Source organism: Myripristis murdjan, chromosome 11 (assembly GCF_902150065.1).
Source record: "Myripristis murdjan chromosome 11, fMyrMur1.1, whole genome shotgun sequence".
Classification (NCBI taxonomy): Eukaryota; Metazoa; Chordata; class Actinopteri; order Holocentriformes; family Holocentridae; genus Myripristis; species Myripristis murdjan.
Window position 1 is genome coordinate 5,661,693 of NC_043990.1, and position 25,185 is coordinate 5,686,877.

The 25,185-nt window shown below is 42.7% G+C and overlaps 1 protein-coding gene across 1 annotated transcript; it reads right to left on the reverse strand.

Moving 5' to 3' along the window:
• Positions 1 to 378: 378 nt before the first annotated feature.
• On the reverse strand, positions 379 to 21,105 carry slc2a3a (solute carrier family 2 member 3a). The gene is made up of 10 exons (XM_030063897.1): positions 21,073 to 21,105; positions 14,919 to 15,020; positions 14,097 to 14,257; positions 10,895 to 11,135; positions 9,747 to 9,909; positions 6,408 to 6,595; positions 5,317 to 5,421; positions 4,343 to 4,441; positions 1,803 to 2,006; positions 379 to 1,480 (listed from the first exon to the last, which is right to left on the reverse strand). The coding sequence occupies exons 1-10, from the start codon at positions 21,103 to 21,105 to the stop codon at positions 1,142 to 1,144; spliced, it is 1,635 nt and encodes a 544-aa protein (XP_029919757.1). The 3' UTR covers positions 379 to 1,141.
• Between the last annotated feature and the right edge of the window lie 4,080 nt (positions 21,106 to 25,185).

Sequence of the window (25,185 nt, forward strand, 5' to 3'; positions counted from 1 at the left end):
GAAGCATAGGTAGTGGTGCATTTTATGTTCCTGCAGGAGCAAGAACAAACTGAAGAAGAAGAAGAAGAAGAAGAAGAAGAAGAAGAAGAGAAAAGACAAACTCCATCAACAGGAAATCCAAGTCCCGCCCCCACGCTGTTTGATTGACAGGTGGCCTGTAGGACGCGCGGTGCAGAAACACCTGGCAGGTGTTCGTTTAAACAAGCAGAGTGGCTGCTGGCGCCGGCAGCCTTTAACAGCGCTCGGCCCGCGGCTCATGTTAGTTCCCCGCCCTGAACTGAACCACCGGCAGAAACACATCTGAGGCGTTCAACATCCAAACTTTGGCATCGCTAACTCGCTCTCCAGTTTGTTGTTTTCCATTCAACAGCTGAAGGCAAAACATACATTAAAAAAAAAAAAAAAAATCCCTTTTTTTTTGTTTGGACCTATGAATTGAAAACACTTCCGAAAAGATAAATAACAGCGATGACTAAAAACTGATACAAAATAATTGAAGTAATAAATAATTCTACAGCTACACAGGTAATATTGCACTGAAATACTCACTAGAATAAACTCTAACAAAATGAATAATTAAATTTCATGAAATGTGCATCGCAGCTCTCCACGCGATCTGCCTCCTCTCCGTCACGTCGTCCGGCTAAACGGACCTGAACTCACATGTTATGCTGCTGCATATGAACCGTATATATATATACAGCACGTGGGTCATTTTCAACACACCGGTGCATCTCGCCTGCGACGGCGGCATACGAACGCGACTCATCACCGGCCAGGACGCACAGCTGCCTTGAAAGCGACTCATCCAGTTTAAGAGTGTACCTGAATTGCTAAGAATGGAGCTTGAATGTGCGGTGCTGTACAGTGACCCCCCCGGCAACCTCTGAAACTGAACCGGTTTAGAGGAAGGGAGAGTTTAAAGGAAGGAATCGTCAGAAAAACGTCACAGAGAATCAAAAAAAAAAAAAGTCCAGTTTTATGAGTCACCGTGGAAGCGTGAAGCAGGTCTGGCTAGCTCTATTATAAAACTCTAGACTTCCTATCTATTGTTCCCCCGGCGTGATAATTTACAGTGTTTTTGAAATCTCTGTGACTCTTCCTTCATTTATAACCCCCTTCGCCCGCCCAACGCCTCTCTCTACAAACTCTCCTGCACCGTCGAGTTGGATTTATCCTCCAGCGGTGTGCTCTCGGCCGCTGCCGCCGCCGCCGGGGCCGGGGCCGGGGCCGCCGCCGCCGCCGCCGGCTGCACCAGCGGGACCTTCTCCTTCACCGGCGAGGCGGGAAGAGTCGCGGCGGCGCTGGGGCTGGTGGGAGGGGCCTCGATGGACGAGGAGGTGGGAGGCGCGCCGCCGAAGCTGCGGGCGATCTCGTCGAAGGTCTTGCCCTTGGTCTCGGGGACTTTGAAGAAGGTGAAGATGAAGAAGAGGACGAGGAAGATGGAGAAGATGATGAAGACCCAGGGGCCGCACAGTTCCTAGGATAAGAGAAGAAGGGAGAAAGGAAAGGAAGAAAATGAGAGAAAAGCACAGAAAAAGGAGGGTTACGTTTGATTTAATTCCTGCAGTGTCCATGAAAATGATCTCTACAAGAGGAGGGAGGGAAACAGAACAGAAAAGACAAGAAACAAAGAAAGAAAGAAAAAAAAAACGAAGAGGAGGCGTGTCGAGGAGGACGGGAGCGAGGGTTTGGGTTAACCAAACTGGAGAGAAGAAAACAAAAGACGAGAAAAAAAAAAAAAAAAAAAAGGAAAAGAAGGGCCTAAGCAGCTGAAAGCAGAGCGGTCACGGCTCTCTCACCACGAGTTTGGGGAAGCTCATTCCCACCAGGAAGTTGGCGGTCCAGTTGGAGCAGCCGGCCACAGCCATGGCGGCGGGGCGCGGCCCCTGGGAGAACAGCTCGGCCACAATGAACCATGGGATTGGACCGGGGCCCAGCTCGAACATCGCCACGAATCCCATGACCGCCATGATGGCCACGTAGCTCATGGATGTGAACTTCTTCTGCTCAGAGGAACACAGAGCGACACCAGCAGTTACATTATGCAGAGTATTGATTGACTGATTGATTTGAATGTTTTTTAAATTATGTTATGATGTTTTGATGCTCTGTGAGAGACAGAGATGGACAAAGGTAAATACTCTATTCTGATTGGCCGGTGAACATTTTGTGAGGTACATTAATTTAACACATGGCTATTTCAAATCTAATAATGTCAACATCAAAAGGCCGGTTCATTTTGTTGATTTTTAAATAAATGACAAAAATGACCCTCTAAATCTAGCTTTAAATCACTTCAACTTGGAAAAAAGTCATTTTAAATCTTATAAATACTATTTTTTGCAAAATGATAAATGTCTTTATTAGCCCGCATGTCATTAGAAAACTGACTGAGATTAGAGACATAAAAGATTTCTATTAATTTTAATTCATTTGCACAGTCTAATGTTTTGATTTCTGTTGCCGCAATTATAGTTCCGCTACATGATGTGCATAACATATATGTATATATACACTATATTGCCAAAAGTATTCGCTCATCTATCCAAATCATTGAATTCAGGTGTTCCAATCACTTCCATGGCCACAGGTGTATAAAATCAAGCACCTAGGCATGCAGACTACTTCTACAAACATTTGTGAAAGAATGGGTCGCTCTCAGGAGTTCAGTGAATTCCAGCTTGGTGCTGTAATCGTAATGTAATAGGATGCCACCTGTGCAGTAAGTCCAGTTGTGAAACTTCCTCGCTACTAAATATTCCACAATCAACTGTTAGTGGTACTATAACAAAGTAGAAGCGATTGGGAACGACAGCAACTAAGCCACGGAGTGGTAGGCCACATAAAATCACAGAGCGGGGTCAGCGGATGCTGAGACGCATAGTGCGCAGAGGACGCCAACTTTCTGCAGAGTCAATAGCTTGAGACCTTTAAACTTCATGTGATCTTCAGATTAGCCCAAGTACAGTACGCAGAGAGCTTCATGGAATGGGTTTCCATGGCCGAGCAGCTGCATCCAAGCCACACATCACCAAGTGCAATGCAAAGCATCGGATGCAGCGGTGTAAAGCACACCGCCACTGGACTCTAGAGCAGTGGACACGTGTTCTCTGGAGTGACGAGTCACGCTTCTCCATCTGGCAATCTGATGGACGAGTCTGGGTTTGGTGGTTGCCAAGAGAACGGTACTTGTCTGACTGCATTGTGCCAAGTGTAAAGTTTGGTGGAGGGGGGATTATGGTGTGGGCTTGTTTTTCGGACGTTGGGCTCGGCCCCTTAGTTCCAGTGAAAGGAACTCTTAATGCTTCAGCATACAAAGACATTTTGGACAATTTCATGCTCCCAACTTTGTGGGAACAGTTTGGAGATGGCCCTTCCTGTTCCAACATGACTGCGCACCAGTGCACAAAGCAAGGTCCATAAAGACATGGATAAGCGAGTTTGGTGTGGAAGAACTTGACTGGCCTGCACAGAGTCCTGACCTCAACCCGAGAGAACACCTTTGGGATGAATTAGAGCGGAGACTGAGAGCCAGGCCTTCTTGTCCAACATCAGTGTGTGACCTCACAAATGCACTTCTGGAAGAATGGTCAAAAATTCCCATAAACACACTCCTAAACCTTGTGGAAAGCCTTCCCAGAAGAGTTGAAGCTGTAATAGCTGCAAAGGATGGGCCCACATCATATTAAATCCTATGGTTTAAGAATGGGATGTCACTCATGTTCATATGTGTGTGAAGGCAGCCGAGCGAATACTTTTGGCAATATAGTGTATGTATATATATGTATATATATATATGTATATATATATATATATATATATATATATATATATATATATTTTTTTTTTTTTTTTTTTATGGTTTAACTTCTGTTCTGCTATATTTTTGCTGAATGATTAATTTCTTTCTTATTAAATAGTCTTGCAGTAAACAGGAAAAAGCCACATTAAAATCAGATTCACCTTTGTTGCTGTAAACAGTCCTGTGAGACATTTTCAGCCAAAAAATTACAGTCATTTTAAATCAATATCATTAAAAAAAAAACAAAAAAACAATAAAATAAAATAAAAAAGGCTGTAAAATGATAAATGCCACTGTTGAATGGTTGTCTAACGAGCAGGATGATGGAGCAAGCCAGTCATTATACTAAATAAACAGATAAAAAAAAAGAGCATGTAGCCAAAAAGGAACAAAATGAGCTCCCTCACTGTTAAACGACCTCATTATTAATCATTAATCATGCTGTTAGAGGTTATTGTGTAATAATGACCCGCTCACACTACATCATCTCTTCATTAAACACATTAATCACAGACTGACGGACGGACGGCGGCTCACCAGCAGCAGGGAGACGGTCATGACCAGAGCGCAGACGGCCATGCCACCCAATCCCAGCAGGTGCAGAGTCCTTCGTCCCGCCTTCTCCACCAGGAAGAGCTGCAGGGAGAGAGAGAGAGAGAGAGAGAGAGAGAGAGAGAGAGAGAGAGAGAGAGAACAGAGTCAGGGTTGTTCTACCATGAGAGAGAGTGAAGACTTGATTCCCAAACATTTTGTTTTTTTCTTTTTTCTTTTTTGTACTTTATTTTTTTTCAATGATTATTGACATATCTGCAGCTTAACTGCTTCCAAACTTACATTTCATGTCAAAAACATTTTTTTAAATAAAGAACACACACAAAAAAAAAACAATACAAAACGGAAAAACAAAACAAAATTGCTTAAATTCCAATACAAAACAAGAAGAAGAAAAAAACAAAAACAAAAACACAAAAGAAAGATGTGGCGAATTAGTTAGATAGATAGATAGAGATAGATAGATACTTTATTCATCCCAAAGGAAATTCACTGCTAATATTTTGTGCCTTCAGTTCATATATACACATGCGTGCATGTATACATACCCATCGAAATACACACAATAGGTGTACCCATACATATACACAGTACACAATACTTAACACTTGCAGGGAGTGTCAATAGCATAATAATCTCTTTAAAAATGAAAAAAAAAAAAAAAAATCATATTGACCTTCTGATTCCTTTTGATGATGTGGTTATAATTTACGGTCACCTAAAGTCCACCTTTTCTCAAAAACATCTTCCATATTCCTTATTTTGTGAGTTATTTATTAAGTGCCACTTTCTTAATAATTTACGGTCGGATTCATACAAATATATTTTAAAATGATGTGCAAAGGAGCGCCTCCCACATCCAAAATGATGTCAGCTGGTCATCATTTCTGACTTTGTGCAAATACTCCACACCTAAACACATGCACTCAGCCACACACACACACACACACTCCACTCACAGAAACAACAGTGAAGATGGTGTTGACGATGCCGGCTCCGATGGTGGCATAAATGGGCTTTTTGACGCCGGCGGAGTCGAAGATGCCCGTCGAGTAGTAGAACACCTGAGAGACACATAAAAAAATAAATCTTACAATACAAATCTTTATTATATCTTTACCTTTTTGTCTAAATTAATGTATTTCATTTTCCTGACTGGATCCAGTCTCTGCTCATTTGAAGCTAAGAGACCCTGGTGAACTCGCTCTCACGTGCACAGCTGGACCTCGTTAAGGTTAATTAACACTTAATTGATTCCCTAATTGTCGTGTTGTAATGGCTGTCATGAATTTAGATAACGGAAGATTTACAGCAGCTGCAGAAAACAGGTGTCGAGTCTGTTTCCGTCATCGTCACATGAATAAAATGAAGGTGGCCGCCGGTTGCTGGTAATTCTGGTGATGTAGGAAATGAAGCTCGTTCTATTTTCAGTCACCACACAACCTTAAAATGAGAAAATCCTCAGGAAACGAGTTGAATATGAGATAAATGTGGGATAAAGCGGCCTGATCCCCGGTGACGCGGCACGCCGGCAGAGAGCAGCTGACATTTGTGTCTTTGCGGACCCGCTTGGACAGAGGCGGCATTATAAATCCTCTCCTCCCCCTTAGAGAATTACAAAGTGACCTTTCTGCACTGATTGAATGCAGTGTGTGTGTGTGTGTGTGTGTGTGTGTTTATACTCAGTCTTTATACTGTAGGAACTCCCTTCTGTGTGTGAACCGGTGTGTTTGTTGGATTTCGTGTGGATTCCTCTGTGCATGCTGCTGAGTCAATATGTGTTGATATTATGTGTGTGTGTTTGCATGTCTTCTTCATGTGCGTGTGTGTGTGTGCGTCAATATTAAAAATATCTATTTGTGTGTTGCTCTGCATTTAAATTATGTTTGCATGACTAAATCTCCAATCTGCCTTTCTGTGTTTTTCTGTGCGGCAGCCTGAATGTATATGTGTGTGAGTATGCATCCATATGTCCATCTGCATGTGTGTGTGTGTGTGTGTGTGTGTTACAGAGAGAGAGAGAGAGGGAGAGAGAGCTTTGGTGACTCACAGCGTTGATCCCAGACAGCTGCTGGGAGAGCTGCAGCATGACGGCGATGAGCAGCGGTTGTCGGTACGCCGCCGTGCGGAAGAGCTCGGGGATGGTCACCTTCTTCTCCATGGCCATCTTGGCGCTCTCCTCCTTCATCTCCTGCATGTCTTTGCTGACGTCATCGCTGCCCCGCAGACGCACCAGGGCTGAGGAGGACGGGACGGAACAGCAGGAAACACAAGAACACAGAGCAGAGATGTGAGTGTGTGATGGGAAAGAGCTGCACTCTTTCTTTGGGACACAAACAGAAACGTTTGTGCAGAAGATTAAAAAAAAAGAAAAAAAAAGACAGTTCACACGTGTGAAAGCGCTATCATGTTGACAGCCTGCTGATGCTGAGTCGGTGTTGCCTTGGCAACCGGGCACAGAGAAGATGCAGCTACAGTAAAGAGACGGAGGCGAGTCGAACAACCACACTAATTATGACAAAAAAAAAAGAAAGTAGCTCGTGCTTACTGTTGGCGGCTTCTGTCAGAAAAGGATCAGAATCAGAATCAGAATCAGAATCAGAATCAGAATCAGAATCAGAATACTTTATTGATCCCCAGGGGGAAATTACTTTTTGTTACAATAACAACTCCCACTCCAAGTGTACAAGTAAAAAGAGCAAATAGTCAAGAAAAATAAAGAAAGGAATATGAATATAAATATAAATATATATAGAATAAAAAAAAATATGTACAAGTGCAAACATGGACAGGAGTTATTGCACTATAGGTTATTGCACATAGGTATGGTATTGAATATGGATTATTGCACAGAGGGAATTTGCACAAGAGTTAGTTTATGGATTATAGCACTGAAATCTGCAAGACAATAACCTGTTGCTCTTCAGCTGTTAGTTTAGCTTTTAATATGGTTTTTTTTTTTTTTTTTTTTTTTTTTGTTAAAGAAATCTTAAAGGACTTGATTTGGATGTTTGACCCATTCACTAGAATTTGCCCACATTTTATTCTGCAGCAAACAATTTTGCAAAGCGTGGTGCTAAAGATTTCACAACATATAATCAAATATATGTTAAATTTTTTTTCAATTTTTTGGTTGACAGCCACCTTAAAATGCTCTGCTTTTGCTCCTAACAAAGTCGTCAGTATTCATAAACCACACAACTGATGACTGGCTAAAGCCAAACGTTTCCCCGGGGACTATTTTCCCTGGCGGAGGGAGCGTTTCAGGCAATTTCATGGAATAAACTGTTGTTGAAAAACACAACTGTGGCATTTACTTCAAAGAAAACTGTCAGAAATTTGAGCTCCTCATTTTCCAGGTTTCCTCTTGCACCTACAATCTAACACGGCTCCAGGTTGCTCGCTGCTGTTTGGGAGAATTCTTTGTATTTCACTCCTAGATTTTTATTCATGCCTTTCCTGTGCATGAAGAATATTTTTATTTATTTATTTATTTTGCCACTGACAGTAATATACAAGCTAAAATGTTTATCTGAGCAAACCTGAGCTAGTGTGTGTGCTTCACTCTGCTAACACACAGCCATGTTTTCCTATTCTGTGCAGCCTGAGTCTCGTGTGTGTGTGTGTGTGTGTGTGTGTGTGTGTGTGTGTGTGTGTCTGCGGTCGCATCAGAGGTGTGAGGGAGAAGTCGGTCAGTGCCTGAGAGTCGACCCTGACAAGCCGCCCGCCTGCTGAACAGACGCCAAAACCTTCTGTCTGCTCAAGGACTCTCCATCGCTCTGCGTCTCTGTGTCTTTCTCACTTTCTTTCTCTCTCTCTCTCTCTCTCTCTCTCTCTCCTTTGATCTGTTATTCTAGCAACATCGTCCTCGCCCAGTCTCCCTCAGTTTTTCTCCGTCTCCCTCCCTCCAACCTGTTTCTTTCTCCCGCCCATTCATCTGCTCTTTGTGCCTCTTCACTTCTCTCTCTCTCTCTCTCTCTCTCTCTCTCTCTCTCTCTCTCTCTCTCTCTCTCTCTTTTCTCTCTCGGGGCTTCAGCCATCAAAGTGTGACTCGTGTTAATTCAGTTTGTCCCTCAGTCAGTGAGTTACAGCACAGAAATCAAACTACTTATCAAACATGAGCAGCCGAAGAACACAGAAGGCAGAAAATGTGACATGTAACATTTTCAAATCAGAATGATTAAAAAATAATTTTCAGGATGGGAATTAATCTTGTTAGTGCCTCCTTTTATTACAGTTTTTCCATTTTTTTGTCATTCCTGGTGTTTAGTATTTTTTCTATACAGTTGTACAGTATTAAAAGAAGAACAAGACCCCCAGTAGTACTAAGAGTTTTAAGCAGCTAAAGTCGGGGCAGCACCATGTAGTACAGTGGTGGCAGCAGCACTAGATGTTGTTCTGATGGACGTGGCTGCTACTAAAGACTATTTTCATTAATTAATCATTGTTTTTTTTTTGTTGTTTTTTTTTTGTATTAACTGATTAACCAATGCATGTATCACATGTCAAAAGTGACAAATGCTCGTCACATATTATGTTTTCAAAATGCTTTACAATGCTTAACACTTTACAATAAGAGTACAACAATTAACGTTAGTTAATGCCGTAATAAACATTAAGTAACAGGTAATAAACATTAAGTAACAGGTAATAAACATTAAGTAACAGGTAATAAACATTAAATAACAGTTAACTAACCGTTAACTAATGTGTCTAAGAATCATGTACTAATGCTGTTCATGCTAAGGTATTAATTTATATGTTATTTAAGGGTTATTGTAGATATTATTAACATTAGTAAATGCCATAATAATGATTAACTAACAGTTAATTAACCATTAACTAACATTAACTAACGTTAATTGTTGTACTCGTATTGTAAAGTGTTACCAATGCTTCCATTAGACTGACCGGCTGCCAACCTACTTCACTGAAAATCACTAAAAAAAAAAATCACAAAAATCACAACAATAATGGAAAAAATGTAAGCCGAGACTGAAGTAGAAGTAAGAAGTAAAAGTAGCACTACAGTAGCAGTATTAATATCAGCAGTAGCAGTATTTGTAGTAGCAGTAGTAGAGGCAGAGGTAGTGCTAGCTGTGTTTATGTGATTATTTGTAGTAAGTATTGAGTATAAATATTTGTAGTGGCAGTAGCAGTAGTAGCAGTAGCAGTAGTAGCAGTAGTAGTGCTAGCTGTGTTTATATATATAGTATTTGTAGTGGCAGTAGTAGTAGTAGCAGTAGTAGTAGTTGTTGTAGCAGTAGTAATAGTAGTAGTAGTGGTATCTGTGTTTATATGATTATTTGTAGTGGTTATTGAGTATTTGTAGTAGCAGTAGTAGTAGTAGTAGTAGTAGCAGTAGTAGTAGTAGTATTCTCAGAGGTACCTTTGCGCGCCTGCTCCTCCTGGTTGAGGTTGATGAGCAGGAAGCGGGGGCTCTCGGGGCAGAAGGGCAGCAGGAGGCACTGCAGCACCGCCGGGGCCACGGTGAGGGCCAGCAGCAGGGGCCACAGCTCGTCCGAACCCAGCAGAACCTCCAGCCCAAAGATCTGAAGACACACAGACACCACAGGCAGGAGCGCTTACTCGGTGCAGAAAGCGCTCACCCCTCGCCGTGTAAATCACTGTTAAAGGGGAAAGTGTGTGGCTGGCAGTGTCGGCTTGGCCCTCATCTGTGGTTTATAACTATAAACACTGCACATCCTCCGGCCTGGCACCCGCTCAAACCTGTGCCAGGATGCTGCCAACTCTGCTGTTCTAAAAATAAAAGCCTGACTTTAGATTGTCCACTTAGATGTTGACACTCACACAGATCTATGTTCTCGGCTTTAAAAAAAAATGCCTTGCAAATGGATCTCAAGGATATGGAGAGACAGAGGTTCATATTTCGTGGTAATGCGTTTGAATAGCTGCTGGGATCTTGCAAGGATTTAGCCCGCTGGTCACTACATAAGCTTAAGAGAGTTAAGAGTTAACTCCCCTGCAAATTCCCAGTTTCTGCAGTTTTTCCACAGACTGGCTAATTTGGCATTTATATATCTGAAGTCCTCGCTTGTGTTGAGTGGGTTGTAAACACACCGGGTTCCCAGCTTTACCATCTTCTCTCATTTGTACTTACCCTCTACTTATTTGTACTTTTTGTATATTGTTGTATATTGTATATAGGTTGTTCATTGTATATAGGAATGTCATATATTCTTTCTATTTTATCTTTATTTTTATTTTATTTTATTTATTTATTTTTATTATTATTATCGTTATTATTATTATTTTTTTATTTTTTATTTTTATTTTTTACTTGCACAGTGCTGGAGTTGTTGCAATTACATTTCACTGCTGCTGTACCTGTACATTCATGCATGCGACGAATAAATCTTGAATCTCTGAATCTCTGTTGCCGCGGCGACCCCTGCTTTAGCATCGAGCGAGACAGGAAGAACGGGAGACTAAACTAAACCCCTCAGCTGAACCGACAAACCCATACCTGTGTGGCGGATTAGGATTAGGTGTGCAGTTTGAGGGCGAGCCACTGACCTGTGCGATCAGGATGCCCACCACCACTCCCAGCTGGTGCAGCGTGCCGAAGGCCCCTCTCAGCGGGGTGGGCGACACCTCGCCCACGTACATGGGAGTGAGGCCGGTGAAGAGGCCGCAGAAGAGGCCGATGACCAGGCGCCCGGCGATCACCATCTCGTAGGAGGAGCAGATGGTGGAGAAGCCCATGAGGAGGCCGCCGATCACCGCCAGGATGTTGACCAGGAACATGGAGCGACGTCTGAACACCAAACAGCAGAGAGCAGCCACGGATGTCTGATTGAATTTTTATTTTTATTTTTTAACATCAAGAATCACCAAACAATCACAGCCCAGATGCTCCCAGTGTGATATTTTAGCCACTGAGCTGCGATCAGAAGTGAAATAATTCCTAAATCAGCGTCCCACACGGCCGTGAGGAGGATTACAGGTGACATGACATGGTATTCCCAACCTGATGCCTATTGATTACCTGAGAAATTAACCTGATTGTTTGGATTGATCGGCTCGCCGCACTACATGTGGATGTTAGATGCTTTCCTGACTAATTAGTTATTGATTTATGAGTGTGAGTCTTGTCTGCAGTGTTAAGATGTGTGTGTGTGTGTGTGTGTGTGTGTGTGTGTCAAGGTCATTTCAGCTGCACCAAGAAGAATAATAAAGACAAGAACATAATCAATGCACAGAATGAGAAATCCTCTCCCTTCCTTCTCTCCTGTTTTCATTGTTTTTGTCAGTATTGTGATGTTTAATATTTGCCTCATTTTCTAATGGGTGGAGTCTTGGAAAATTATTGCAAAAAAAATTAACCGGAATCCAAGTAACAAATAAATGAAGGAAAGTCATTGATTTACTTCCATCAAAAAATCACAAAATTTGCACTTTTTTGCAGCATGTTTTGGTTGCAAACAATAAAAACAAATCTAGTGTCATAACAGAAATAAAAGGGAGTGCGGGTTTAAGTGGAGAGAAGCCGAGTGAGAGCAAAATTTATAGACAAATGGAAAAAAAAAGAGATGAAGGAACGACTCCAGGGAACATTAGAGCATCGGGGCCACAGGAGTCACGCTCCATCACGTCCATTAGGAGAAATGGCCTCTGACGTTTCACTGAACCAAACCCAGAGAAGCCAGAGAGCCAGAGAGCCATTAGTGAGAGAAAAACACTCAATATAAAATAATATCCTGCAAGTCAAACCCATAAAATAAGACAATCCAATCAGTATTTGTGAGAATGAGCATCTCAAGTCAGGGACAAAGTGAACTGAAGCAAAAACAGCAACTGAGATACACGATCATCATGAAATTTTTCTGCCGATATGACGTGCAGTTATGTGAAATAAGTCAAATCTGCCCTGGTCGGGGCTTTTGTCAGGATTGTCTCAAAAGAAGAGCATCATCCAAGCAAAATAAAATGTTGATTCCACTGCAGGAGAGACTTGAAGTTCTTTGCATTTAGGTGGAAAAAATATGAGCAACTGGCCAAAAGAGTTCAAATATCGGCATATCGGATATCGGCAAAAAATCCAGTCTTGTGCAAAACCTTCTATACCTGATGACATCACATGTTTATGTGTTATGCTACATTCATGCCACATCGTTATAACTGTAAATATGAGTTAACTACTGGAAAAAACGTGCACATCGTCTCCCTAGTCGTATTTACTTCTTGGAAATGTGGGATTTGCTTCTTCCATGTGATTTTTCCCACTTATCATACGGAGTTCATCATGGAAGCATCACCAGCAGTAGCACTTGTTACAGGTGCTTGGATGATCTAATATAAGCTCTTCTACTTTTATAATTACTAAGCTTTAGTATTTGCTATTAGTGTGTAAATGTGCGTTGTTAGCTGTGAAGATTCTGCAACGATTTGGAGGAACAACAAACTGTCCGGGGAGACGTGCGATCTCTCAGATATGGTGTGAACGTGGACTCGCTCTGCTGGGAACGCAGGATTTTCTGACTTTGTTGTAAGAAAAATCAGAGAGAGCAGCCTTTAAGTGTTTGGTTGATTTTCAGCCTGTTATGTTTTTAAGATCAATCTACATCTTATTTTTTCATCCTTTATTTAGCCAGGAAGGATCTGTTGAGATACAAGATCTCTCACGTTGGGGAAATGACATTAAACAGCCACATGTTTCCTTCACAGCAGTTTGTGAAAGACCTTTACAAACAGTCAAAGAAGGCAGAGCCTCTGAGGTAAAGGTATTTTGCGGCTCGTTCCTTGACCGCGGCCCGTGCAGGAGAAGGTTTTAGCGAGCTCTGAGCTGCACCCCGGGGACTTTTAAAAGAATCTGATTAGTAGATCTGCTGCTGGAGCTGCTTGTGTGAAACGATAAAAGCCTGGAGGTGTAAGCAGGTAGTTTATCTGACAAAGCCTTGGCGATGAGGAGCGACATGAATATTTCCCCTCTGGAATAGAGAAGACCATTCTAAACATACAGAAAGTTGTTATAAAACATAGCACAGCACCATATGTAGTATCCAGTTCTGTCAGTAACAGTAAATCACATCACCACAGTTGAACACAGGGAGAATGAGCTTTGCACTATTTCTTTCTGGCTGCAAAAGGAAAATATTTCTTTAACGGAAACAGAAACTCAGTTTAGGCCTGAGCTTTTTCAAGACGTCATCAATATCTACATTATCAGCCAACTCTTCATCAAGCCATACGCCGAGGTATCTGTGAGAAGTGACTCTTTCTATACATGTACCCTCTAATGTAAAGATTGTGTGATCTGCTACTTTAAAGTGAGAGCGAGTGAGGGTTATAAATCTGGTCTTGTTTGAAATTAAGGCCAGTGAAAGCTGCACTGTCTGAATGAATTAAATAATTAAAATGAATAACATTTTTAAATCATATCTGTTTGTTAATTGATGCTTTCAGTGCTTGTTAGTGTTAACAGGGCGTCCATGCTTTCCCACACTCTGTGCCTCAAATGTACATTTGCTATTAATGATGTTTCCGGCCTCCAACATCCCATATCCGGTCATAATCAAATGGTGCATTAGCTTTCTGACTACAGGAAAAAAAACAAAAAACAAAACAATGACATGTTTTATTGTGGCATTCCACTTTAAAAAGCCTGTAGACCAGAATTATTTTGAAACAGCTTGGCATGTGAATATTGTCCTCTTGTCTCAATCCTAAAGAACTTAAGTCTGAGTGTATTAAATTGCTGCTGAGTTTCCTGTCTTACCTTCCAAAGCGGTTCGCCATGACGCCCACGCTGAAGGAGCCCACCATGCCGCCCACGCTGAAGATGGCCACGGCGACGCTCCAGACGATGGTTTGGACGCCCAGGCTGATGGGCTCGCCGTAACGCTCCATCCAGGTGTTGTTGAAGAAGTTTCGCAGTTTCTGTGTTTGGAAGAGATCAATATCAGAAGTGGCAGGAATGGTCACTCCTTGCTTTCAACAAGCAAACTACAATCAGCAATTACTAGTACAATCTTGATTTTTTTATAATTAACTAGTGATGGAAAAACTACGAAGTAACTAGTAGCTGCAGCCGTCAGATAAACTGATGGCTAAAACTGTATTTACTGCACTTTCATTCAGTCAAACCTTTTTTAAATCTCAGATGTGGAGAGCACAATGTAAAAAAACAAACAAAAAAAAAACAAAATACACACAAAAAATAACTGATGAGAAAAAAAATATAAAACCCCCAAAACAAAACAAACAGCAACTGAACAGGTACCACTGTGTTATAGTTTAATGTCTATTAATATGTTTTAAGTGAGTGCAGCACAAAAACTAATAGCAGTGTTTCCATGCAGGGGGCTGAAGTAAACGCACTTTTCCATCTTTGTAATTTATCTTTATGTAAAGCTGCACCAGGAAACTTTTTTTTTTTTTTTTTCTGTAAAACGCCCCTCTCTTGTCAGACTACATCACAAGGCGGGGCTGCAGCAGAGAGCAGAGTCCCACACTTTGTAAACGGGACTCCAGACATTTGTCCTATTTGTCAAAATGAAGTTTTGGTGTCAGGTTCTCTTTTCCAAAACAGCGGCCTCACCTGCTCGGGGGCGTTGATGACCCCCGTGTTGTAACCAAACTGCAGCGAGCCGATGACGGCGGTGGACAGGGAGAACAGGAGGTAACCTGTTACCTGCTTACTCTGTGAGGAGGAGGAGGAGGAGGAGGAGGAGGGGTGGAGAGAGAGAGAGAGGGAGGGAAAAGAGGTGCAGAAGGAGGAGAGGAGGAAAAGAGAAGAGGAAGACGTGCAGACAGTAATTATGTCATCAGAGTTTATAGTGGGATTTCCAGGCTTTGCACACAGATCCACACACACACACATGGTGATGCAGCACATGACCAGTGCAGTAGCAGCCACACACTGTAGTACTGCATGTAAACAACAACAACAACAACAACACATCCTATCAGGTGTCAGTGAGTGCACGCTAAAATCAGCCCACATGCAGCTGCACAGGTTTGCTCATCACATTCGGTGCTGCATCCACTACGAGTGACAGCAGGTCACCGTTACCTGCTCACGTCGCAGATCCTCGCTGCAAAATGAACTTGAGGCGATCGCTTTTCCCAAAATGGATTTGCAACTTTCACATCAAAGAAATGAGTGTGTTCCTGCCAACCTCATTTCCATAAATCACACACTAAGTGGATGGTGTATCCCGAGCATCATTTTGTATTGGAGTGTTTTATGACTGTGTTTGTTGGTTGCTATTTTTTTTAGTCTAAACTTAATCACTTAAATGCACATGAAATTCAATCCAGTAGCCGTCCACCTGCGCGTGCGGCGGCGCCTGGCACCGTAATGACATCGACTGAGCTCCCTAATGAAATCAGCAGGAGGCAGCGCCGGGGTCACATGTTACCAATTGAGCGTTTACAAAGTCCGCCTCTCGTTCCAGATTGATTTATGGTGGAAACGGTGATTAGGAAGTGGCATTTCAGAAACCAGGCTTAATGGGGAATAAACTGATCACGGCGGCGAAATGCATCCCGGGACGGCACCGGCTCGTCCTTCTCTGGTTATGCTGCCTTCGAGTCAACCTGGGAAGTTCCTGCGTCTGAGTTTGGAAGTTGTAAGAGCGACGTAAAGGCTCATGTAAAGACGCACCTGCAGGCTGACATCAGACGACTGTGGTTGTAGATCCCGTGTGTGTGTGTGTGTGTGTGTGTGTGTGTGGTGTGGTGGTTTAACGTTCTAAAATAAGAGGAGCTTTAGCGATCCCAGAGGAAATGCTGCATAACTAAATGGGTTATGAATGTGAAGCAGAGTGTTCTTGAAAAAGGAAAGCAAACCTGGATGAAGGTAAACGAATTACAGAGACAAAAAGTCAGATGTAGCATTAAAATGATCACAAGATATTTGATATGGAGGCTGATCAATGCCAGGGAGTCAGTGAATACTTCACTTTATCAATGTTGTTTACGATTTATACTGGTTCCCAATAGAAGACAATAAAGGTCATATGGATTAAAGGTCATTTGGTAACACTTTACAATAAGAGTACAACAATTAACGTTAGTTAATGCCGTAATGGTTAATTGACTGTTAGTTAATGATTATTATGGCATTTACTAATGTTAATAATATCTACAATAACCCTTAAATAACATATAAATTAATACCTTAGCATGAACAGCATTAGTAAATGATTCTTAGACACATTAGTTAATGGTTAGTTAACTGTTACTTAATGTTTATTACCTGTTAATTAATGTTTATTACGGCATTAACTAATGTTAATTGTTGTACTCTTATTATAAAGTGTTTCCGGGCATTTCCTGTGCTCCTTTAATGTTTGATAGTATGCTGAATAAGTTTGGAAGTATTCAGATTAAAGAGTGGTCTTCCTCAGAGGATTAGATTATCCATGTATGCAACGTGACTTAAGGCTGTTGGTGGCTCAGATAGCACCATATCTAGCAGCTCATGCACCATGCAGGCAGTTTCAGCCTTTAAGACGCATCATTACTGACAAGGTTTGACAAACTGACACTGATTTCTTGGCCGCCCCAATTAAAACTGTCTGGCTCGGCTGCTGATGGGAGCAAATGAGCCTGAGAAGACATTTTATATAGTTAGCCACCTATTTTTTTATTATTATTATTTATTTATTTAGAGCAAGGATTATTTAATGTAAGGGCTAGAGCATTATGATAGGAGTCCATGACAGCCATTCCAATGTAAGTTGTTGAGGCGTGGTTTGATATCATTTTTTATGCAGATTTGGTGCAAAATTTAACCATTTTGACCACTCCAGAATGAATCAAAATGGTCAAAAACCTTTCCAGAATACCACATAATAGGTCAGCAAGACCTTGAGGAAGAGCATAGAAAAGATTTCTGTAAGAAATGCACTTTCCCGCGACTGGGCGGCGAGCATTCTGTTGTGGAAATTGCTCTGAAACTTTCATGAGGCTGTGGTTCTCCTAGAGGTCACTAGAGGTCATTTTCTCCAGCGACGTCCAGTTGGACAAAAGTCTCTGCCTGCAGTGAAATGGCTGCTATGGGGGCCAACATCATCACACAGGAATCAAATGTGGCTCATTGAATCCACAAGAGTCTCAGCTTTCCAGTCAAAGCCAACTGATGCAGCTCCAAGACTGTTTAGGCCCCAGTCTGCACACACACACCATTTTACAACAGGCCACAAGAACACATGTGGACTGCAGGCTTTGGGGCCCAAACTGCATGGGATTAGCAGAAGGTGGGCGTGTCTGCAAAGAGGAGAGCCGTGGCTGCCCGGAGAACCCATTTTCATTCAGAAAGCTGGAGGTCAGAGGTCAATGGACCCTTTTGAAAATCCATAAGGGGTTAACTGTTTGTCAGAATCAACATTAAACGGACAGAAAATGCAAATAAAGGAGGCGGAAAAAAACCCTCCAATCACAGCGGAATAGTCCTTTAACGCAGCTCCAGCTATTTTATTCATGAATTAGCTCTCCTTACGTAGGAATGTCACGCTGGGCCACGCCCACAGACAGCAGGCGGCCGTGTGCTGGTTTCTGCTGAAGCCAGAGATCCAGCCACAGTGCTGAGGAGGCAGAACGTGGCGCTGGAGGTTATACGAGACAATATTCAGACCTGGACCCGACTCAGGTGTTCTGCTGCCCTTCAGCCACCTCCAGCACACACAGGTCAAACAGCATTAGCATATATATTTCATGATTTATTTTAGCCTGTGCGGGTGCCAGGGAGAGAGAGAGAGAGAGAGAGAGAGAGAGAGAGAAACATTTGCAGGTAATCATGTGAAGGTCAAGGTGGGAAAAAATGAACTGAAAATGATATGAAACTGCTGTGTAATCCATGTGTTTCTGCTTCGGGAGCTCAAGATAATTACATTTTACATTTCAGGCACTTAGCCGATGCTCTTAATCAGACCTACTTACAATGAGTGCATCAATAAAAAAAAAAAAAATGCTGTCAACATTATAAGCATTAAAGCAGAGGGAGTCAGCATCACTGGGCTGTAAATCTGCTCCTGTGACTCTGCAGCAATTGTGTTAAAGAAACATGGGAAATAAAGAGGAATAAAAGAGAGATATTGGGGTTTTGGGCTATAATTGGAGCAGGTATGGGGATGATTCAATAGGTATGATTAGTGTGATCAATAATGTGTTACAATATCTTCCCTGCTATATCCTTCTTTTCAGCCTTCCATGTCAACTTTGTGCTCTATATCCCTTTCTGTCTTTGTGTGTGTAACTCCTCGGAGGATTTAGGTGACATTTATGAAGAATCAATAAATCACACACACACACAGAGACTTGAAAGCTACTTCATCTCTCTGGGTGTGTCGTGGACGGGAGTGATTTGTCTGCTGTTGTTGTGAGTCTCGTCATATAAAGAGGAGAGAAGTGAAGTCACTCTGCAGAACCAAGTCTGAAGAGTCTGACCTAAGACCTCCACGCAGACGTGGAGTGTAGAAACGCACGTTCAACTCCGATTCACTTTCATTCCACACACGCAAAAGGCAAAAACAACATCTTTGTCTGCTGTATTCTCCTCTTGGTGCGGTGGAACTAACTCGTTTTATTTTGACAGAGCCTACAGCCCAACCGCTTCCTGCCAACTCCAACGTCTTCCTGTTCTGAAACCAAGAGCCGCTCAAGCAAACTGACACTGCCTCTGATAAAAGCACCAACAACATAAACCTAAAGCAAATAACAGCGCATTTTAAATTAAATTCACATGCTCAGTGACCGAATGATGACACTTTCACCGACATTTCTCCACATTTTAGAGACACTGAGCGATAAATTCCTCCCAAATGGGCAGCAGACACCATTTTGGACTTTGCCTTTATTTATTCTCAAAGAATTGTGATAAAAATGGAATAAGGTGACCAAAATACAAAGTGTCTGTAAAAAAAAAGACTTCAGTATGAGGGAACCAAATGAAGTTGGTGTATGGATGTTACTAATATCATAACCAGCTTTTTTTTCTTTGCACCAAAAGAGGCTGTCAGGTGTATCCAGGTGAAAACAGAAAACTAACCTTATTGATTTCACCTGATAGCATGAAGGAGAGACGTCTCTTAAAGACCAGGGGAAATATATGAACAGGTCTGTGATTGAGGAAAGGATTCAGGACGACACTAAGGATTTCTCTCGTGTGCAAAAGGGCAGGGAGTGGGAGATATTAAACACAAATCTGTCCTGTTTCTAGGACTGTTACTGCAACGGTGATATTGCAGCTGGTGCTGAGAGCCTGAGCCTGAAAGTGATGAAGGTCACATGAAAGTAGAAACAAAAATGAATTCAGTCCAAAAAAGTGCATCATTTTAAGAGCTCTGATTGAAAACAGGGATGTGTTTGAGCTCCTGAAACACTCAGGTGACTGATTTTCGGCCTTCATGTGTGCTGCACATCGGAAGACCCAAACGCAAACTTACTGTGCTGTTTTAGGATGTTGTAAATCTATCCATAACACACATACACACACACACACACACACACACACTCTTCCTGCTGTGTTTGCCCTGGAGTTCACCTTCCTCTCCCTCTCTCTCTCTCTCTCTCCCTCTCTCTCTCTCCCTGGTTGACTTTGTCCGTCTCTCTGTTTTTGTCAAGTCACAGTGACTCAGTAGAAATTATGGGTCATATGACTGCACCCAAAACATCTCAGCTGAGGAGGGGGATCGATAACGGGAGCGCCGACGGATCAGGCAGCATCACGGCTGCTTTAATGACACTGGGACATTTCCAGTTCACATTTGACCTTTACAGTCTGACCCCTTCAGAGCGACGGCCTGCTCTGTACGAGCTGATGTGCGACCGCAGCGTCACAATGTTGATTTAAAAATGCAAACAGAGACAGCTAAAGGTGCAGACGGCCATGTGGACTCGTAGGCGTGTAAAGCAGATGTGCTGACGAATTAAAAGCTTATTCCACTGCTTTTTGTCAGCTGAGTCTCAACGGTCCGCACTTCAATCAGCCCTCTGCACATTTTACATAATGCACCTTTACTATAAAAAGCAGTGCACTGCTGTTTTGATAAATTTAAGAATACAAAATATTATTCCTTCAGCATGCACCACTGTTTCAGTTTTATGAAAATTGCATTTATATACTGACATTATAAATAAGTGAATGCGATGCAGAAAACACAGATGGAATTGTGGAATTTGATGGTGAAAATGCGGAATATCATGGAATTTGTGGAAAAAGTGGATGCAATTTATGAAAATCAGTGTTTTCGCTACAATTACAAGTGTATGTATTTTTTGCTTTTTCACAGTGCCTGAGCCAAATGAACAGACACAAATTCTGCAGGCAGCTGTGCAAGGCATTCAAGTGGCATTATGTTGTGTTTCAGGAGACGAGGTGTCATGCTGGCGTCTCCTCATTTGCATAAAGTTGAGGTCATGGCTACTTTATGCAAATTCTCCCATGTACGGTGTGACTCGCCACCTCTGGAAAACTCCTGCAAAACTTTTAAATGAACTGTCGTCGATCTGAAATGAGGACAGACTCAGCAGCTGCAGGGAGTGTTTCTCGTCTCAAATTTTTTAGAAATGCATTTTGGTGAACTGTTTTTGTTAATATCAGAGAAAGTTTGGAAAAGAGCCGCCATGTTGGTTTGATTTGAAATCCAGGAGAGGACGGCCCACTAGTGAAGCGTTCGTCCAATCAGGTGCAGCGAGGAGGGGTTTGAGCGGTTGTAGTGTCAATCATCAGGTGAGGCCACGCCCACCTTGTGTCCAAACGTGGCCTCTGTGGACACCATGCATCTCTATGCACGCACACACACACACACACACACACACACACACACACACACACACACACACATAAACTCATTGCTATTCATTACATTTTTTAATAATTTCTTGTTGAATTGCTGAAATTAAATTCATCCACTGCATCATTAGACACTTTCTGCTGACAAAACGTGCCTAAACTGTAAAACTAAAAATTCAAGAACAGAATTTGGGGAAAAAAAAAAAAACAAAATCTGAAAGCTGGACGTTTAAAAAAAAAAAAAGTGACAGTATCTTTTAGTTATTTGAAATGTGATTCAAATCTCATCTCTTGAACTTCAGTCAGATTAGAATTGAAGGATTTTATATCTGTCATTCTCTAACGTGACCTCTCTCTCTCTCTCTCTCTCTCTCTCTCTCTATCTATCTCTCTCAAAATCCCTTCCTCCTCATCCCTTCATCACCATGGCAACAGCCTGGAGGTGACAGCTTAATTGACACTGGATGTAAGTAACTGCAGCACACACACACACACATACACACACAGCAGGGTCCAATGAACTCAGCTGACACTTGTGCTAATGTTTTGAAACACTGCGTGTGAACAGGACGACCACACCCACACCAACACACACACACACACACACACACAGAGTAGTGACTTTATCCACAGAGCTCTACGATGACCTACATCCGGCCCGTGCCAACTGCGTTAAAAAATCATCCCATTCATCCCGGGACAGCCAATCACATCGTCCCGTGTGTGGATTCATCACATGCAGCTGCTTTTGGTGATGAACTCAATAACGTTACGCGAGGGTCTCAGAGCCCACTGGGTCACGTATCGACCGGACGATCGATCTCTGGCACGAGGGCCGAGCCCCAGCACGGCAGAGACGACCTGCTGCTGTTTCAGGACACACACACACACACACACACACACACACACACACCTCCTGCCACACACCTAATAATAATGACAAAATCCACCCTTGAACGCTCTTAGAGGATTAGTTATCAGTCGCTGCACAATATTCCCAAAATGATTTTCTAATTAAGTGCAGTAATTTATTTTATTTTATTTATTTATTTATTTATTTTTGCTGAACCCACTTTGCCTCGCCTGCTTCGGTCTCATCACGTGATTTCCTGAATTTTGAAGAATAAAATTTGACAACTTGTTGCACTGAGCTTTCCAAGTGAAGGCTTGACTAATAATCCATACAAAGAAGAGAAAAAAATGATGCACTTTATAGCACTTTTTCTTCCATCCTTTCATCCCAAACCATCAAATTCTTAACCTGAGGCCTTTCTCAAAACGTCAACATGAGCCTAATTCTAATCTCAACCCCAAACCCCAGATTTATAATCTGAAACCAACCTCATGTGGAGGCGAGGACTGAGAAAACATATGTCCTCCTACCCACGTGAGGACATTTTGTATTCGTTAGTGCAGAAGAACACCGATGCAATTATGCCATGAAACACACACACACACACACACACACACACACATGCACATTCTCCCCTTTCTTTCACTCTGCCTGGCTCTCTGACATACACACTCTTGTATTATGCACACACACACACACACACACACACATGCACATTCTCCCCTTTCTTTCACTCTGCCTGGCTCTCTGACATACACACTCTTGTATTATGCACACACACACACAGAGCCTGTGACTCACACAGTTATGGTACACAGGCTCCCTCCGCCCACGCAGCTCAGCATAGTGACTTTATATAGAAGCATCATTCTTCAGCACGTGATTTCTGAGTTGTAACAACAGCAAAACATCAATGCATCCCTGAGATGGCATCGATAGGGAACTATTATAGTCTATTAAGTCGCAGCTATCAAAAAAAAAAAAAAAAAAAACCCAAGCATGAGACCAAAACACAGCCTTCCCTCTGTGAATGTGCATGAGGAGATGGACCGTCACTTGCCTGCTCCTCCATCTTTCCACTCGGGCCGATGTGCCTCCAAATTTACTCCAAAACACAGGAAGAGGAGGTGAGGTGATGTTCAGGTGTGGAGGGGTGGGTGGTGGGAGGAAGGAGCCTGCAGGATCCGCCCGGCGGCGCTCAGAGCTGCGAGAAAAGGAACAAACCTGGTTAGGGAGCTGTCCGTGGTGCCGGGACGTGACCGCATCCGGCTGCTCATCCCTGCACAAACCTCACACTCACCAGCACCAGCACCTTCGTGTTTTCTTATTATCTTTTTTACTCTTTATCCTATCGCTGCATAAATCCACCACACCGGGAGGAATCTGTCGCTCACTCTCCTCCTTTCCTTTTCTGCAATGTCGGTCAAACCGGCACAGGCGTCTTTCACCCCCCCAGTCCGCTTCCCCAGCCGCCCCGACGAGCCAATAAGCAGATATTCACCTGTCGTGACTGCGGTAAACCCCTGGGAAACTACAGCAGCCGTGTTGCAGTGGCTCCTCCTTTTGCGATGCCTTTCATATATAGACGGGGCTGCGAGGAAAACCGCACGTAAGAGCGCACTGATTTATTTTTTTTTTTTTCCTCCTCACATCAGCCTATGAAACTCGGGCATGCTGGGATGTCGTGCGCCGCTGCCTCCGCCCTTTTCTTCTCTTCTTTTGCCTCCAGAAATCCACGACTCCCTCGTTTTTTGTTTTTTTTTTTAATTTATATATTTATTTATTTATTTTTTTGCATCACCTCATCTCGTGACGGAGCGCGCAGGCGGCGACGCGGCGTCGATCTCCTATTATGGTTATAACAATAATCTCTTAGTTGGGCAGCCCGGGTGATGCAGGGCGCATGCGCAGAAGCGGTGCCGGGGGGTCGTCAGAGCCTGATTGGTGGATGTCTCCGGCTCCTGCGTCCTCCTCCATCCTCCGCCTCCTCCTCGCCTTCCCATGATGCCCCTCGCTGGCGACCTTGAGAGCTGCCGCTTGGTGACAGATGCGGCTGCTGCTGCTGCTGATGCAACGCTGCCGGTTGCCGGGGCAACGCATCACGCGGTGCAGCTGGAGGGATGCTGCTGGAATTTTTAGACACTATAAAGTTTCATTTTTACCTTTTTTTTCTACACGCAGCCCACCAGAGTGTTTTTTTTTTTTTTTTTTTTTTTTTTTTTAAAGAGGATACCGTCGACGCTCGCTGAATCCTCACAGGACGCGACGTGAACTCACACCGGACATATTGGATATCAGCTAAATGCACGCGCTGCAGTTCCCCCGGTCTTGTGATGTGCTCGTGACGCAGGGACAATAACAAAAGTCAGCTGATCATGCGTCAGGGAAGTTTAGATAGGTCAGAAACAATTGATCGCACTTCAGATGACTGCATCTTCTTTGACATCACTTCTCAAAAGTCACTTCTCAAGTCACCTTTACCAACTCGTCTGTCGCAGTTTTTTTATATATATATATATATATATATATATATATATATATATATATAAACTTCTCATGTCCCTGAATGTCTCTTCTTTGAGCTGAATGTGTACTTTGACCTGCCCTCTGTCTCGTTGCCTTGACTTGTCTTGGTGGCTCTTTGTGAGACACTTTGTAAAGCGCTGGGCTGTATAAGCACTTATTCTGAATGAATTACAAAAACTGCCTTTATACGAGTTCATCTCTTTGCCCTCAAGGACTCACTTCAGTTCAAAATTGGCTTCACTGGCACAAATCAAATAGAAACTACTTTTTTTTTCCCCCCCAAAGCACAGCCTAACTCATTTACATGTGTACTTTTCCCTTTGTATTAATGTCTGTCCTGCTTTACCATCTTTGCTTTCTTCTCATATCCATCACCTGTTTTTGTTTGTCCCCTTCACCAAATCCCTGCTACTCTTTGTAAAGACTCTGTCATTAATTATTTCATTGACCATGAAGGCGAAAACAGACACCTAACACAAAAAATTATTTCACAATCTCAGGCTCAGCACATGCATTTCTTTTATTCTTAATATAATTTCAGGTGATTTATCTTCCAAAAACCAAACAGTGGATAATGTTAGTGCCGCAGCCAGGGCACACAACAGATTTTAATCTAAAGGCCATGTGGCTGATAAATCCAGTAATTTGTCCTCTTGGGAGAGTTTCACCAGCAGAGCAGAGTCTGAC